This window comes from Symphalangus syndactylus, chromosome 17 (assembly GCF_028878055.3).
Source record: "Symphalangus syndactylus isolate Jambi chromosome 17, NHGRI_mSymSyn1-v2.1_pri, whole genome shotgun sequence".
NCBI lineage: Eukaryota > Metazoa > Chordata > Mammalia > Primates > Hylobatidae > Symphalangus > Symphalangus syndactylus.
In genome coordinates, this window is record NC_072439.2 from 86708156 (window position 1) to 86726770 (window position 18615).

The 18615-nt window shown below is 40.5% G+C and overlaps 1 protein-coding gene across 6 annotated transcripts in view; it reads left to right on the forward strand.

Moving 5' to 3' along the window:
* Positions 1-18615, forward strand: part of VPS8 (VPS8 subunit of CORVET complex) — a 237310-nt gene that overhangs the window by 195265 nt on the left and 23430 nt on the right. For 5 of the 6 annotated variants that reach the window (XM_063621917.1, XM_063621915.1, XM_063621918.1 and 2 more), the window contains one exon: positions 13786-13839. The exons of the other annotated variant lie outside the window; for it this stretch is intronic. In XM_063621917.1, the coding sequence (XP_063477987.1) occupies positions 13786-13839 (54 nt within the window). The remainder of the gene's footprint in view (positions 1-13785; positions 13840-18615) is intronic. 6 annotated transcript variants of the gene reach the window in all.

Consider the following 18615-nt stretch of genomic DNA (forward strand, 5'->3'; position numbering starts at 1 on the left):
GGAAATCAGGGGTCTCACAGCCTTCAGAGCTGAGATCCTCAAACAGAGATTTACCCACATATTTATTGACAGCAAGCCAGTGATAAGTATTGTTTCTATAGATTATAGATTAGCTAAAAGCATTTCCTACGGGTAATAACTAAAAGCATTTCCTATGGGAAATAACTAAAAGCATTAACTATGGGAAATAAAGGGATGGGCCGAAATAAAGGGATGGGTCTGGCTTGTTATTTGCAGCAGGAACATGTCCTTAAGGCACAGATCGCTCATGCTATTGTTTGGGGTTTAAGAACACCTTAAGGGGTTTTCCACCCTGGGCGGGCCAGATGTTCCTTGCCCTCATTCCAGTAAATCCACAACCTTCCAGCGTGGGTGTCATGGCCATCATGAGCATGTCACAGTGCTGCAGAGATTTTGTTTATGGCCAGATTTGGGGGGCCTCTTCCCAACATGTCCCCCTTCTTTGTTTTGCAAAGTGATAAAAGCAAAGGCAGCTTTGCACGGTGAGCTACTTCTCGCAAGAGTCAGGATCCACATCTGCAGACTATACAAAGACAAATAACACAGATTAAAAGCACAATCATTGAAATCACAGACCTTCCAAGTGTTTTTATCCATTTTAATGGGTTACTAGCTGCTAATTTGTCTGCAGCTCCTTCAAGCACTCCAGTTCCTGGCATTAAGGTCAGGTGTGCCTGGGATACTTTAAATATTTGTTTTTTTTAATTTTGTAATATCCAAAGACAAGTTTGTAGAGTGTCCTTCTAGATGCTTTTTTATTCATTCCTAAATTTTGATCTTATTAAGAGCTATTCATAGTTTCCACAAATCCTTATGTTTAGCTCCTACAATGGGCCATATCATTTGAGGTTGAGGTGCCACTATACCGCCATGGTTCCAGATAATAGGAACTCTTGCTGTACTTCTTACCATTTCTACCATCTGACCATTTTGTTCAGACCAGCTGAACACAGTGTGGCCATGGCACATAGACTGAGATGTGCAATTTAAGCTAAACATCCCATTAGGGGACCAGTCAGTAATGATTCCTTAGGAATCGTTGTGCAGCATGTCTGCTTTTTCTGCAATGCAATCTTCCCAAACAAGTACATTCATTTTTTTCTAACTGGGACCAGTCCTGTTTACAAATAGGTTTTTGAGGGCAGTATCTCTCAATTATAGGAGCAGCTTTATTATGGTAAATCCTGAGATCAGAAAGCATGTGTAACTGTGTTATAGAGTGATTACATCCAGGCATTATTGGCAGCCAAGATTGATAAATATGCCCAATAAGTATAATTGTTCTCTGTGTCAGCCCTTGTTGAAGGAATACTCATGGCAATGGTAATCACCACTGTCATAGCTACCATTAAATTCCTCATTGTGACTGGTTGTCTTGCTTTCCTCAGGTTTTCTTCCACCATCTGTGACAGCTTCTTGATCTGTCCCCAAGTAGGTGGCTGTGTTCGATGGGTGTTGCTCGTGACAGTTGGGGTCCTCCTCAGTGTCAGTCTCGACATGGCTGCAACCGGGGGGTCCTCAGGTTCCTCCTGGAGTCTCTTCCTCGGCATCTGGCTCATGATAAGGTTTCGGGTGTCTTGATGGTATCCAAATCAGCTGTTGATTTGGTCCTGGAGAAATGCAAGCATAACCTTTATCCCAAGTTATTATTTTACCTATTTCCCAAGTTTTTGCTATCAGATCTCTCCACCAAACCAGTTGTTCTGCATCTGTCTTTGCAGCTGGTTTCTGTAGATGCTGTTCAGCTGCTGATAGCATCTGGCCTTTAGACAGGCTCAAAAAATTTAAAGTTAATAATGCTAGATTCAATTGCATATGGGGTGTCCCGTAGTCCCTATTTCTCCCCCCTTTTTTGTTTTTGTAACTGCTGTTTTAGGGAGAGATTCATTCTTTCCGCTATGGCTTGTCCTTGAGAATTACATGGGATGCCAGTAATGTGTTTAATATTCCATGTAGAGAAAAATGTAGCTAGAGCTTGGCTAGTATAGCCTGGGGCATTATCTGTTTTAATACAAACTGGAATGCCCATCACTGCAAAACACTGCAAAAGGTGATGTTAACACAGGCAGAAGACTCTCCTGATTGGCATGTAGCCCAGACAGAGTGAGAAAAGGTGTCCACACATACATGTACATAAGCTAGTCTCCTAAACGAGGGAACATGTGTGACATCCATTTGCCAAAGAGAATTAGGTTCCAGTCCTCGAGGATTAACTCCTCCTTTACTGTAAAAGATGAGGAATGCACCATTTGGCAAGTTGGGCATCGCTGGATAATAGCTTTAGCTTGTTTCCAGGTAATGTTATATCTGTGTTTGAGACCAGAGGCATTAACGTGGGTTGAATTGTGAAAGTGTCTAGCATTAGATACTAGGTGATCAGCCATCTGATTCCCTGCAGTTAAAGGTCCTGGAAGAGGTGTACGAGCCCTAATGTAAGTGATGTAAAAAGGGTGCATTCTACTCCTAACTGCTGTTTGCAATTGGGTAAATAAAGTCATCAGTTGTTCATCTGTATGAAATCGTAACTGAGCATTTTCAATTAACTGTGTGGAATGAACCACATATGAAGAATCAGAAATCACATTAACAGGCATATCAAAAGCAGTCAATACCTCAATTACAGCTACAAGCTCCACCTTTTGAGGTGAAGTATAGGACATCTGGAAAACTTTACCTTTTGATCCAGAATAAGAAGCTTTACCATTACTAGACCCATCTGTAAAAACATTCTCAGCACCTTCAATTGGTGTAAATTTAGTTATTTTAGGGAGAATCCAATTAGTTAATTTCAAAAATTGAAAGAGTTTTGATTTAGGAAAAGGGTTATTGAGAATACCCACAAAGTCAGCTAAATGGGTTTGCCAAGTAAGACCATTTATAAAAGCTTGCTGTATTTGTGCCTTCCTGAGAGGGACAGTAATTTTTCCAGGATCATATCCATGTAATTTAACAATCCAAGTTCTCCCATTTCCTATCATAGTAGCAGTTTGATCCAAATAAGGAGTTAGTCCGTGAATTAGTATGTGGAAGAAAAAGCCATTCTACTAAGTCCTGCTCTTGGGCAATAACACCAGTGGGTGAATGCTGAGTTGGAAAAATTAGCAAATCTAGAGTCTTCTCTGGATCTCTTCTATTTATTTAAGCTTTATGGACTTGCTTTTCGATTAGCTGCAGCTCTGCCTCAGCGTCTTTTGTTAATTGCCGAGGGCTAGTGAGACTAGGATCTCCTCTAAGGATAGAAAATAGATTACTCATGGCATAGGTAGGAATGCCTAGAGCAGGTCATATCCAATTAATGTCCCCTAGTAATTTTTGAAAGCCATCTAATGTTTTCAACTGATCCCTACGTATGGTTACTGTCTGTGGCACAATGGTAGTGTCATTTACTAAGGCCCCTAAATAAGAGTAAGGAGTAGTAGTCTGAATTTTGCCAGGAGCTATAATTAAACCAGCATGAGAAATTGAATTTTGTAAGTAATCATAACATTGGAATATTTGGTAATATTGGTAATATTTCTCGAGTGGGGCAGCACAAAGTATATCATCCATATAATAATGTAACACTGTGAAAATTTTTTATGAGTAGGTTCAATTGCTTGTCCTACATTCATCTGGCAAATTGCTGGACTGTTGAACATGTCTTGTGGCAACACTTTCCAGTGAAAACACTTAGCAGGCTGTAGGTTGTTCACTGCAGGAATTGTAAATGCAAACCGTTCACAGTCCTGCTTAGCTAAGAGGATAGTAAAGAAACAGTCTTTTAAATCTATGACTATTAAAGGCCAATTTTTCAGAATCATAGCAGGAGAAGGCAGTCCTGGCTGTAATGTCCCCATTGGTTATATAACGGAATTAATGGCTCTTAAATCAGTTAACATTCTCCATTTCCCTGATTTTTTCTTGATTACAAAAACTGGAGAATTCCAAGGGGAAAATGTTGGAGCTATGTGTCCGTTTTCTAATTGTTCAGTAACTAATTCCTCTAAAGCCTCCAGTTTCTCTTTGTTAGCGGCCATTGTTCTATCCAAATTGGCTTATCTGCTAACCATTTTAAAGATATAGGTTCTGGAGGCTTAACAACAGCCACCATCAAAAATGATATCCTAAACTTTGGTAGGAACTTCGTCTTTCTGCTAGAAGTGGTTCCTTCAAACCTTGTAAGTTTTTTCCTAGTCCCATACCAGGGACATACCCCATTTCATGCATCATATGTTGACTTTGAGGGCTATATAATTGTTCTGGAATTAGAACTTGTGCTCCCCATTGTTGTAATAAATCTCTTCCCCATAAACTTATAGGTACAGAAGTTATAATTGGTTGAATAGTCCCAGGTTGTCTGTCGGGCCCTTCACAATGCAAAATGTAACTACTTTGATATACTTTGGGACTTTACCAACTCCAACTATGTTAAATTGAGCAGGTTGAGTTGGCCATGCAGACAGCCAGTGCTGTAGAGGAATGATTGAAATGTCTGCTCCTGTATCTACCAAACCTTTAAATTTCTTTCCCTGAATAGTTATTTCATAGGTAGGATGTTTATCAGTAATTTGATTTACCCAAAAGCTGCTTTGCCTTGTTTATTTGTGCTTCCAGATCCTCCTGTTCGTTTAATTTCACTTTTCCCCATTTCCGCATACAGCACAATCAGGAGCTGTGCTATGCTCTCTCCTGGCCCTGCTTTCCAGGGAACAGAAGTAGATAAAACAATTTGAATTTCCCCACTGTAATCTGAGTCAATGACTCCTGTATGTATTTGTACCCCTTTTAAACTTAAACTAGACCTTCCTAAAAGTAATCCTATTGTCCCCGCTGGCTAGGGTCCACAGACCCCTGTTGGAACTTTTTGCAGGAGTTCCCCAGGCAGAAGGCTCACAGCTTTTGTGCAGCATAAATCTACTGCGGCACTACCGGCTGTAGCGGGGGACAGACATTCTACGGGGGTGAGGGAATGGCCTGAGCTGGAAATGCCCCGGTTTGGAATGGGGCCCAGGACGGCCCCTCATGACGTTTCCCGAAATCAGGTTCCCATCTTTATCAAACTTAGAGTGACACTAATTAGCCCAGTGTTTTCCTTTTTTACATTTTGGACATATTTCAGGCTCAGCAGTTTTCTTTTTTTTCCCCTCAACTGGCGACCTGACTCACTGATTTTTTCTACATTCGTTTTTTTTTTGTTTTTTTTTTTTATTATACTTTAGGTTTTAGGGTACATGTGCACAATGTGCAGGTTTGTTACATATGTATCCATGTGCCATGTTGTTTTGCTGCATCCATTAACTCGTCATTTAGCATTAGGTATATCTCCTAATGCTGTCCCTCCCCCCTCCCCCCACCCCACAACAGTCCCCGGGGTGTGATGTTCCCCTTCCTGTGTCCATGAGTTCTCATTGTTCAATTCCCACCTATGAGTGAGAACATGCGGTGTTTGGTTTTTTGTCCTTGCGATAGTTTACTGAGAATGATGTTTTCCAGTTTCATCCATGTCCCTACAAAGGACGTGAACTCATCCTTTTTTATGGCTGCATAGTATTCCATGGTGTATATGTGCCACATTTTCTTAATCCAGTCTATCGTTGTTGGACATTTGGGTTGGTTCCAAGTCTTTGCTATTGTGAATAGTGCCGCAATAAACATACGTGTGCATGTGTCTTTATAGCAGCATGATTTATAGTCCTTTGGGTATATACCCAGTAATGGGATGGCTGGGTCAAATGGTATTTCTAGTTCGAGATCCCTGAGGAATCGCCACACTGATTTCCACAATGGTTGAACTAGTTTACAGTCCCACCAACAGTGTAAAAGTGTTCCTATTTCTCCACATCCTCTCCAGCACCTGTTGTTTCCTGACTTTTTAATGATGGCCATTCTAAGTGGTGTGAGATGGTATCTCACTGTGGTTTTGATTTGCATTTTTCTGATGGCCAGTGATGAGGAGCATTTTTTCATGTGTTTTTTGGCTGCATAAATGTCTTCTTTTGAGAAATGTCTGTTCATGTCCTTCGCCCACTTTTTGATGGGGTTGTTTTTTTCTTGTAAATTTGTTTGAGTTCATTGTAGATTCTGGATATTAGCCCTTTGTCAGATGAGTAGGTTGCAAAAATTTTCTCCCATTCTGTAGGTTGCCTGTTCACTCTGATGGTAGTTTCTTTTGCTGTGCAGAAGCTCTTTAGTTTAATGAGATCCCATTTGTCAATTTTGGCTTTTGTTGCCATTGCTTTTGGTGTTTTAGACATGAAGTCCTTGCCCACGCCTGTGTCCTGAATGGTATTGCCTAGGTTTTCTTGTAGGATTTTAGTGGTTTTAGGTCTAACATGTAAGTCTTTAATCCATCTTGAATTAATTTTTGTATAAGGTGTAAGTAAGGGATCCAGTTTCAGCTTTCTACATATGGCTAGCCAGTTTTCCCAGCACCATTTATTAAATAGGGAATCCTTTCCCCATTTCTTGTTTTTGTCAGGTTTGTCAAAGATCAGATAGTTGTAGATATGCGGCATTATTTCTGAGGGCTCTGTTCTGTTCCATTGATCTATGTCTCTGTTGTGGTACCAGTACCATGCTGTTTTGGTTACTGTAGCCTTGTAGTATAGTTTGAAGTCAGGTAGCGTGATGCCTCCAGCTTTGTTCTTTTGGCTTAGGATTGACTTGGCGATGCGGGCTCTTTTTTGGTTCCATATGAACTTTAAAGTAGTTTTTTCCAATTCTGTGAAGAAAGTCATTGGTAGCTTGATGGGGATGGCATTGAATCTATAAATTACCTTGGGCAGTATGGCCATTTTCACAATATTGATTCTTCCAACCCATGAGCATGGAATGTTCTTCCATTTGTTTGTATCCTCTTTGATTTCATTGAGCAGTGGTTTGTAGTTCTCCTTGAAGAGGTCCTTCACATCCCTTATAAGTTGGATTCCTAGGTATTTTATTCTCTTTGAAGCAATTGTGAATGGGAGTTCACTCATGATTTGGCTCTGTGTTTGTCTGTGATTGGTGTACAAGAATGCTTGTGATTTTTGTACGTTGATTTTGTATCCTGAGACTTTGCTGAAGTTGCTAATCAGCTTAAGGAGATTTTGGGCTGAGACGATGGGGTTTTCTAGATATACAATCATGTCATCTGCAAACAAGGACAATTTGACTTCCTCTTTTCCTAATTGAATACCCTTTTTAGTATGACCATGCTTCCCACAGTTAAAACAAGCTCCAGGAAACGGAGTATTTCCGTTATCCACTCTCAGTCCTGCCATTGCCTGGGCTAGCAGAGTAGCCTTATGTAGATTACCTCCAGTACCGTCACAGGCCTTCATATAATCAACTAAATGTGCTTTCCCTTTAATAGGTTGCAGAGCAGCCTGGCAGTCAGGATTAGCATTGTCAAAAGCTAATAACCGCAACACTATTTCCTGAGCAGCCGAATCTGCAATCACCTTTTTAAGAGAATCCTGTAACCGAGCCATAAAATCTGCATACGGTTATTTCAGTGCCTGCTTTACAGCACTAAAGGAAGGGTATTGTTCTCCACCTGAAGTGATTTTTTCCCAAGCCCTAATTCACACTACTCTAAGCTGCTCTACGGCATCATCCCGCATGACCACTTGGGCATCTAAACCAGCCCAGCTGCCAACCCCCAAAAGTTGGTCTGCAGTTATATTAATTTGAGGTTAGGCCTGGGCGTTGCAAGCAGCCTGAATGGAAGCTTCATCTGCCCACCAAGTTTTAAATTGTAAGAACTGAGCAGGAGTTAGACAAGCTCGAGTAAGAGCGTCCCAGTCAGTAGGAATCATCCGACTGGAAATAGCAACATTCTTTAACAGTCCCATTACAAAAGGAGAACCTGGTCCATACTGATTAATAGCTTGTTTAAATTATTTGAGTAATTTGAAAGGAAAAGGCTCAAATGTAGCTATAATATTTCCCTGTTGATCTGGGGGGTGTATTCTAACAGGGAACTGCCAAGCCTCTAAATCACCTTCTCTTCTAGCTTACTGAATTCCTGCCTGAATAGAACTGAGAGCAGCCGCTCGAGGCACTGCTCAGTCACTGGGGCAACTACTTTTCGCCCATATGTCCTCTGGAAAAGAAAGATCTGGAGGATCAGGCCACTCTTTTTCTTCAAAATAATGAGGGGGTGTAGAAGGGTACGGATGAACCTCTTCCTCCTTTGCTGCTTTAGCTTTAGCTGGCAAACAGACCTGCTCTGTTACCTCTTCTGTTACTTCATTGTACTCTCCTTCCTCCTCCTCATTAGAGTGAAAAGGTTCCAAGGTGGAACAAACCAGAGCCCACACTTGTCGCATTGTTACCCTGATGCTCCCAAGCTCCCCTTCTTACTTACCACGGGGATTGCTTAAGAGTACTCGGTGTCCTCCAGCTAGTTCCATGTTCTCCAACCATCACTCCGGCGACCCTTCAACCCAGGTTCAAGCCCCCATGTTTGGGCACCACTTGCTGAGACCAGCTCGGTTGGGGACACCCTAACCCAGCAGCACTAAAGGAATTAAAGACACACACACAGAAATACAGCATGTGAAGTGGAAAATCAGGAGTCTCACAGCCTTCAGAGCTGAGAGCCTCTAACAGAGATTTACCTACATATTTATTGACAGCAAGCCAGTGATAAGCATTGTTTCTGTAAATTATAGATTAACTAAAAGCATTTCTTACGGGAAATAAAGGGATGGGCCGAAATAAAGGGATGGGTCTGGCTAGTTATCTGTAGCAGGAACATGTCCTTAAGGCACAGATCACACATGCTATTGTTTGGGGTTTAAGAACGCCTTAAGTGGTTTTCCACCCTGGGTGGGCCAGGTATTCCTTGCCCTCATTCTGGTAAACCCACAACCTTCCAGCGTGGGTGTCATGGCCATCACAAGCATGTCACAGTGCTGCAGCAATTTTGTTTATGGCCGATTTTGGGGCCAGTTTATGGCCAGATTTGGGGGCCTGTTCCCAACAATTCCTGGTATGTACTAGTCTTTATTTCATAATTAAATGCTTTTGAGAGATAAGTGAAGACTATAAATAGCCTCACTTTGGTTCAGGCCAGGTTTTGCTGCCAGATGACTTTTGGTGTGAAAAATATTTTTTAAACAATCCTTTTGGTTTCAGAGCTTTTCGGATTTCAGAATTATACGAAAGGGAGTTGTGGACCCATCTTACTTATCTGAAGAAAAAGTAGTAATATATATTTTTAAATGGTTACACCCTTTTAAGCAGGGGCTTACAAAGTCCAACAGAAATTATCAAGTGTGTGTGCCAAATATTGTATACAAGGATACAACATTTTAAAAAATAATTTTTAAAAATTGAAAATAACCTAAATGTCCCTATAGCCCACAGTTGATTAAATTAGTCATGGTATGTCTAGGCAGTGAATAAATTGCTTTATAGCCATGAAAAATCATATCATAGAAGAATATTGATATGTCAAAGTAAACATTCATAATGTGCAACATAGAAAGATCACAAAGCAGTGATTCCAAATTTTAATAGCAGTTGTTGCTGTGTGATTGTATTGTGCTTTTTATTTGCTTTGTTTGAGCTGTTATATTAAATTTCTGTCACTGAACATGTATTTCTTTTGTAATCAGAAAAATTAAGGGTTTTTTTTTTTTTAACATTTAAAAAGGCCTCACTCTGTTGCCTAGGCTGGAGTACAGTGATGTGATCATAGTTCACTGCATCCTGGACCTCCCAGGCTCAAGCGGTCCTCCCACCTCACCCTCCCAAGTAACTGAGACCTCAGGTGCACACCAGCACTCCAGGCTAATTTTTAAATTTTTTGTGGAAATGGGGTTTCGCCATGTTACCCAGACTGGTCTCAAATTCCTGGGCTCAAGCCAACCTCCTTTTGGCCTCCCAAATTGCTGGGATTATAGGTATAAGCTACCATTCCTAGCCCTATTTTAACAACAACAACAAAAAAAGGCCAGCTGTGGTGGTTCACGCCTGTAATTCCAACATTTTGGGAGTCCAAGGTGGGTGGATTATCTGAGGTCAGGAGTTTGAGACCAGCTGACCAACATGGTGAAACCCCGTCTCTACTAAAAATATAAAAATTGTCCGGGCATGGTGGGGTGCACCTGTAATCCCAGCTACTTGGGAAGCTGAAGCAGGAGAATCGCTTGAACCCAGGAGTTGGAGGTTGCAGTGAGCTGAGACCGTGCCATTGCGCTCCAGCTGGGGCAACCAGAGCAAGACTCCATCTCAAAAAAAAAACAAAAAACAAGATGATAAAGAAGATATTCATATTGCTTTTAAACTTCAGCTCAGATTGCTTCATTAAGTCAGGAATCATTTTATTAACCAAGATCACAAAAAGTTCAGCATTATTAAGGCCCTAGCTTAGTATATCATCCATATCCCCAGATCTAGTATCTGCACACCTGGATTTAAAATGTCTCTTTTAAGCTTCATTGCCTGGGGCATTTCCAGAAGGAATCCTGTTAAATGAAAAAATAAGGCCTTTCACGAGGGATGCTGGACCACTTCCATCGCCACTTCAAACATTTTCTGACTTAATCTCTAGAGAACAGGCTTCTCGGATAAATTGTCCACCACCATTATCTAGTTCTTGGCTTGTTTTTAAAAGTCTGCAGATTCTTTCATTAGGTCACTTTTTTAAGCTTAAATATCTACTTGCTTTGAAAAATCTGTTTTCTCCCTTTTCAAAAAGAGCATACCAGAAGTTAAAACTGGATCATTTTTAGCAAGCTACATCATACATCTGGAATGAATTCCAGAGTATTAATGTCATGGTATGTTACAGCAAAGACTGTCAAGTCTAATTTTTGCAAATCTGCTGAATCTGAAAGGACAGTCTGGACAGCTAGCAGTTTTGATTGTTGAGCTGAGATGTGTTTTCTAAAGTTATTCTTAAAATCAGAGAGGTTAAACAAAACCTGCAACGTGGTCTTACTTGAATAGCGATGCGACAGTGATAGGAAATACTATATTTCCTATAGCATATATCATCTGTACTATAGTCTCTTATAATTAGGCAGAGTTGAAAGAGGCTTGAGATCTTGTAACTGTTTACCAGTACCTCATTCTAGTCAGATAGTATCGAGTATCCATTGAACTACTTATAGTAATAATTATATTTTGCCCTTGATATGGCTTGGCCATGTCCCCACACAAATCTCATCTTGAATTGTAGTTCCTATAATCTCCATGTGTCGGGAAAGGGACCTGGTGGGAGGTAATTGAATCATGGGGGCAGTTACCCTCGTGCTGTTCTCGTGATAGTGAGTGAGTTCTCATGAGATCTGATGGTTTTATAAGGGGCTTTTCCCCTTTTGCTTGGCACTTCTCTCTCCTGCTGCCTTGTAAAGAAGGACATATTTGCTTCCCCTTCACCATAATTGTAAGTTTCCTGAAGCCTTCCCAGCCATGTGGAACTGAGTCAATTAAACCTCTTTCCTATAAATTGCCCAGTCACAGGAATTTCTTTTTTTTTTTTTGAGATGGAGTCTCGCTGTCGCCCAGGCTAGTGCAGTGGCGCGATCTCAGCTCACTGCAGGCTCTGCCCCCCAGGGTTCACGCCATTCTCCTGCCTCAGCCTCCTGAGTAGCTGGGACTACAGGCACCCGTCACCTCGCCCAGCTAATTTTTTGTATTTTTAGTAGAGACGGGGTTTCACCGTGTTAGCCAGGGTGGTCTCGATCTCCTGACCTCGTGATCTGCTCGCCTCGGCCTCCCAAAGTGCTGGGATTACTGGCGTGAGCCACCGCGCCCAGCCAGGAATTTCTTAATAGCAGCATGAGAATGGACTAACCCCTGTAAATTAATAAGTAGATATTCTGGGTTCTGTATATTTAATATTTTTGCTAGAATTCACTGCTGAAACCCTGTGGGCTAGGAATTTTCATTGCAGAAGTATGTTTGATAACAAACTGAATTTATTTAATAGATATAAGGCTATTCGTATTTTCTGTTTTGGGTCCATTTTTGTAAGTTCTGTTTTTAAGGAATTTATCCTTTCATTCCTTTTCATTTAATTTGTCAAGCTTATTGGCATAAAATTAGTCACAAAAGGTTCTTATCATCTTTTAAATACCTGTAAATGATGTTGCATGTTGTAATATATCCTCTTTCATTGCTGATACTGGTAATTTATAGTCTCCTTTTCTTGATCAAGCTCCATAGCAGATTATCAATTTTATTTATCTTTTCAAAGAGAACCAATTTTGACTCTGATAATTATCTTGGTTGTTTATTTTTATTTTTATTTCATTGATTTTTGCTGCTTATTATTTACTTCTTTCCTGCTTAGTTTGGTTTTACTTTGATCTCTTTCTGGTTCCCTAAATTGGAAATTTGGATCCTTTATTTTAAACCTTCCTTATTTTCCAATATAACATATGGGCTGTAAATTCTTTTAACCACTGTTTTAGTTATATACTTCAAATTTCTTTAAATGCTTTATTGAGGTGTAATAACTGATATAAACTGGACATATATAAAATGTATAAATTTGACATATGTATACATTCATGAATCTGTCACCACAATCAAGATAATGACTCTACCCATCACCACCAAAAATTTACTTAATCCCTCCCTCCTGTTCCCTGGCAACCACTGATTATCTTTACAAACTAATTAAACAGTAGATTAGTTTGCATTTTCTCAAATTTTAGATTAATGAAATTATAAAATGGATATACTTTTTTATCTGACTTCTTTCACTCAGCATAGTTATTTGCATGATTGCATCATGTATTTTTAAGCTATTAGGTACATAGATGTTTAGCATTGTTGTGTCTTCCTAATGAATTGACCCCCTTTATTATTATGGGATGACCCTTTTTGTACCTGATAGTAGTCTTTGCTCTAAAATCTAGTGCTATTGGCTGGGCGCGGCTCATGCCTGTAATCCCAACACTCTGGGAGGCCAAGACGGGCAGTCGTCTGAGGTCAGGTGATCTCTACTAAATACAAAAAATTAGCCGGGCGTGGTGGCGCATGCCTGTAATCCCAGCTACTTGGGAGGCTGAGGCAGGAGAATCACTGAACCTGGGAGGTGGAGGTTGCAATGAGCCAAGATCGTGCCATTGCACTCCAGCCTGGGCAACAGAAGCAAAACTCTGTCTCAAAAAAATAAATAAATAATAAAAAAAATTTAGTGCTATCATGGCATAGTGTCGCCATGCTTTTCCTTTTAACCTATTTGAGCCTTCGTATTTAAATGGTGTTTCTTGTAGGCAGCATGTAGTTGGGTCTTTTTCATTTATCTAATCTAAAATCTCTATATTTCAGCTCTTCAAATATTTAAATATATTTCTGTACCATTATCTTTTCTTCCTTGGACTAAACATCCTCTTATTATGGTTTGGCTGATAACTTTTTCTAAATCCTTCCCAATTATCAAACTCTTCTGTGCATGCTTTGCTTCAAAGGGTATTACATCACAATAGAGATTTTGAGTTGCCTTCTGCAAGAAATGCTGATCATTGTTTATTACTTCATTTGCTTAACATCATCACCAAAGATCTATTATCTATTTAGTCCCTCACCATTTGGTTAAAACCAACCTAGACCCACTTTTCTTACCCAAATCATATTTTTTTCTTGGTTCACTACTGATTTTTTGATCTCCAGAAAAACTTCAAGGGGACTTAACACAAAATCTATTAATCTATTAATTTCCTCTGGAAATGTCTGTTTTATCTTAGTTATACCAATTCTAGTTGAATTATTTTGAATGTGGGTCAAACAAAACTAGACTATAACTGAAAGGGTATTAAAATGTTTGCCTTTTTTTTCCAGGTAAAAATGTCTCCATCATATCATCAGTCCAAAGGGGATCCCACTGCTAAAAAAGTGAGTTTGTTTTAAAGGCAAAAAACCAGTTCCTCCTTCTGTATGTTTATTCTCCTATGTGGAACAATATTCTCAACATGGCAATGATTTTTAATCATCTTAATGCTGTCAGGGTTATTTCTGATTAGATGCTTTAATGACATGTCTCCAGGCCTCCTCCTTGGCTTCTCCAGAGAAACCAAGTTGGGTTTCGACATCAGTCTCCTAGCAACTATCAGTTTCTAGAATTTCCATCTTCTATACCAGGCATAGTATCATGGTATCAATGAGTGGTAGCAGGTGAAAGATTTCAGAGGAAAGCTATATAGTTTGTCTTAATAATGTGCTTTACTTCTGCCGGGTGCGGAGGCTCACGCCTGTAATCCCAGTACTTTGGGAGGCTGAGGTGGATGGATCATCTGAGGTCAGGAGTTCAAGACCAGCCTGACTAACATGATGAAACCCCGTCTCTACTAAAAATAGAAAATTAGCCAGGCGTGGTGGTGCACGCCTGTAATTCCAGCTACTCGGGAGGCTGAGGCCGGAAAATCGCTTGAACCCGGGAGGCAGAGGTTGCAGTGAGTCAAGATCAAGCCACTGCACTCCAGCCTGGGCAACAAGAGTGAAACTGTCTCAAAAAAAGAAAAAGAAAAAATGTGCTTTACTTCTAGAGAGCTATGCCTAAAAAAACTGGCCTGAGATATTAACAGCACATAAGAAGGTCTTCAATAAATACTGGCAGAAGAGAGCTCTCATGTGTGCCACTTCAGTTCCTGACTGTAAGCTTTGTGACCACAGATACGGTATGACTGATGGTTTTACACCCTATCTGAGTGATGCATAGATGATGTCAAGAGAACCACTAAAATCATTTTCCTTTATCCAGCTGCAAAAGTGCGGTTGAAACATAGTAAACAAATTGACATTTCTGCTTGTTTCTTTCATCATTTTTCTTTCTCTAATAGTCGAAGTGTTTTTTCCCCTTGCCCTTTTTTACCATTTCAGCCAGCATCCATATCAGTGAAGGACTGTAGAACAAAAATAACCACCTGCTGGCTCTGTTGACTAACAGCAGGTTTAACTTTAAAGCAGTGTTCCAAAAATGGGTCCCCCTCCTCTGACTTCAGAATCCCCTGAGACTTTTTCAGAAGAGAAGAGAATAAAAACAAAATATGTTGTCTGAAAAGGCCTATAACATACTGCACATAAAAATCTCTTTCACTCTTGTCAAGGCAGTAGGGGCAGGCGAGACTGAGGCAATGACTGTTGATACTTAGAACCATCACACTGTAACGCGAAGAGCTGGGGGAGCCTGTCATTTTAGTTTCGCTCAGTAAATAGACGAGGAAATGGGAATCCAGAGGGATTCCAATTTTTTGTCTTAGCTCTCCAATGTTAGCTATGGAACACACTTCTGACAGTAATGTCAAGCATGTGGCTTGGACACCACCAGACTTAGGTTCAAAGATTTACTCTTCTGCTTATTTATCTGAGTGACCTTGTGTGAATTGTCCCCTCTGTTTCGTCTTATGTAAAATGGTGATGCTACTCTCAGAATTGTCCTGAAGATTAAATGAAATACTCTACTGTTTAAGAGTCTAACACTATGTTTGACATATAGTTAAGTACTCAAGCTGTTGTTGACACTAGTATTAAAATGCAGGTCTCCTAGCTCCTAATCAGATGTCCTCTTACTTTATCATGCTGCTTGTGTAATATTGTTCATTCAGCAAGTATACTCTGCCCGTCACATTTGTGGGTTCTGCTTCTGTGGATTCAACCAACCACAGATTGAAGATATTTGGGGGAAAAAATGATAAAAAAAAGATACAACAATAAAAAACAGTGCAACTGTTTACATTGTATTTGGTATTATAAGTAATCTAAAGATGATTTAAAGTACGTGGGAGGATGTGCACTGGTTATATGCAAATACCATGCATTTTAAAGGACTTGAGCATCCCTGGATTTTGGCATCCACAGGAGGTCCTAGAGTAAATTCTCCACAGATACCGAGGGATGGCTGTATTTCTTTCTTTTTTTTTTTTTTTTGGGATGGAGTTTCCCTCTGTTGCCCAGGCTGGAGTGCAGTCGCATGATCTCAGCTCACTGCAACCTCCGCCTTCCGTGTTCAAGCGATTCTCCTGCCTCAGCCTCCTGAGTAGCTGGGATTACAGGGACACACCACCACACCCAGCCAGTTTCTGTATTTTTAGTAAAGATGGGGTTTCACCATGTTGGTCAGCTGGTCTCGAACTCCTGACCTCATGATCCGTCTGCCTTGGCCTCCCAAAGTGCTGCGATTACAGGCATGAGCCACTGTCTTTTTTTTTTTTTTTTGAGACAGAGTCTCACTCTGTTGCCCAGGCTGGAGTGCAATGGCACAATCTTGGCTTACTGCAACCTCTGCCTCCTGAGTTCAAGCAATTCTCTTGCCTTAGTCTCCTGAGTACCTGGGACTGCAGGTGCCCACCACCACACGTGGCTAATTTTTTTGTATTTTCAGTAGAGACGGGATTTCACCATGTTGGCCACGATGGTCTCAATCTCCTGACTTCATGATCCACCCACCTCAGCCTCCCAAAGTGCTAGGATTACAGGTGTGAGCCACCACGCCCGGCTGGCTGTATTTCTTTACATTATTTACTGAGATAAACAGTGGACTAGAGAAGAGAAATACAATCCTGTTCTCAAAGACCTCAGCATTTATTGACAAAAGTAGATGGGTAAACTGACAGTTACCGAACACCTTGACACATACCATGGAAGGTGCACAGGGTTCTGTGAAGGTGCCAAGGAAAGGCCCTATTTTGAGATGACTAAGCTAACTTAGTGCAGTTCTTATGTTCTTTATGGCAGAAACTTCCATGAAGAACTTTGAGGAATGGTTAGGTGCTCCCCTACAACACTGTTATCACATTAGAGTGAGAGCAAATTTTGCCACGTATATAGGCATTTATTAAATAAATACTCATTTAGAAATCGGTTCTGCAACCTATTTTTCAAACTGAGTAATGTCCCAGCTCTTTGTCACTTTACGTGTCTGACCTCTGTCAGGGATGTGACATTACAGAAGCAAGATTCTGTTACTCTTAGAATTGGCATCAGGCAAACAGAAGCTTCCTAAGCCTCTTGTGACTGGACACAAGTGGCCCAGGCAGCATTCCTTTGAGATCAGATGCAGACTTATTCCCGGTTTATGCAAAAGTTGGGACTATCTCTAAAATATTTTATTCAATATGTATATCTCAAATACCTTTCACTTTATCAATGAGAGTCCATTTCCAATATTCACCATGGTGGTTAACAGGTCATTACTTTCACCAATAAAAATATTTCCATTTTGTAGCTAATGAGCCAAGTCTTAGTGGTGGTGAACATATGAATAGCTGAAGAGCTTTTTTTAGTGGCTGTCTTGCAGAGTTCATGTTAGCCGGACTCTCCTGAAATATAAATTCTTAATTTGGGCCATTGACCATCCGTGAGTTGAAGCCCAGAACTAAATAGCACATACTTATTATCATGCTGTTTATGCCGTCTACAGTTACTTGAAAATATACATCATAGTGGCCATCCCAGATTAGGGGTCAGGAAAGGTTTCCCAGCGAAGATAAAGCCTGACCTAGCCTTAAGAAACAAGGGAAATGGTAACCTAAGCAGACAGAGGTGACTATAACACATTGTCAGAAATGGGAATGGTTCTGCATGTCTTCAATATAATGTGAAAGCGTGGAGAAGTCTGGTAAAAGAGAAATAGGGGTTCAGACCTCAAAAAGCCCCAGTCTGTGAAGTTTGCTTTCTATCTTGAGGATAAGATTTCCAGCAAAGGTAAGATTGAAAGCAGAAAGACCAATTAGAAGAGTAAGACACTTGTCCAGGTAAGAAAAAAGGTCCTAACCCTAGTCTGTGTTAATGGAGTAAAGAGATTAAATAGATTCAAATACCAGCTGTTTTTCCTCTCAGAAAACCCTGACACCCTCCTTAAGTCTGAGTAAGTGTCCTTCCTTCCCTGAGCTCATAGCACCCTGAATTAGTCCCTACCAATACCTGGGTGGGTTGAGATTGCCTCTCTACTTAATCCCCATCTCTCATTAGACCATATGCCTCATGAGGGCAGAGCAGTAACCACATCAGTCTTGTTTACAGTTGTATCCCTAAGTGTAGAACAAAGTAGTCACTCAGTCGTTGTTGAATGAATGAGAGATACACGAAAGAGATATCACAGGACTTCATGGTTGTTTATGAGAATTGAGGGGGGAAAGAAATTTCTGGCTCTGATGACTAGAGGAAAAATAAATGAAACATCATTGCTGTTTCAGGCTTGTCTCCCAGGCATGGTCAGTTCCTTATTGAATCAGCAGTACTCGGAGTGAGATTTACCTGAAAATCAATGTGAAACTCAGCACCTAATTATTACTTCCTTAATTGGGTATATATTTTTGTGTGGATATGCTTGTATGCTTATGTACATCTATGTATATATTCTGGTTCTTATTCTTGAGCTACAGTCTCTCTTCCCAAAGTTGCATTGACAGATGGAAGCAGCAGTAGTGTCTGTTGAACAGAGTGACTGCCAAAGTGACATGTGTAGGAAACACAAAGGAAGCAGCAGTGTTCTTGATTTAGCCGAAAAGTCTCTGTTGACCGATAACTGAAGGAAGTGTTTGGTGACTCTGCTGTCAATATTGGCCCTGCCAAGAGCTGGATTCAAGTGCTAAGGAAACCAGAGTCGTGTTCTGTAGGACTCTGCTAACTTCCTGGGGCTTCTTTTTAGGTATTTCATGTAGGAGTCACTCT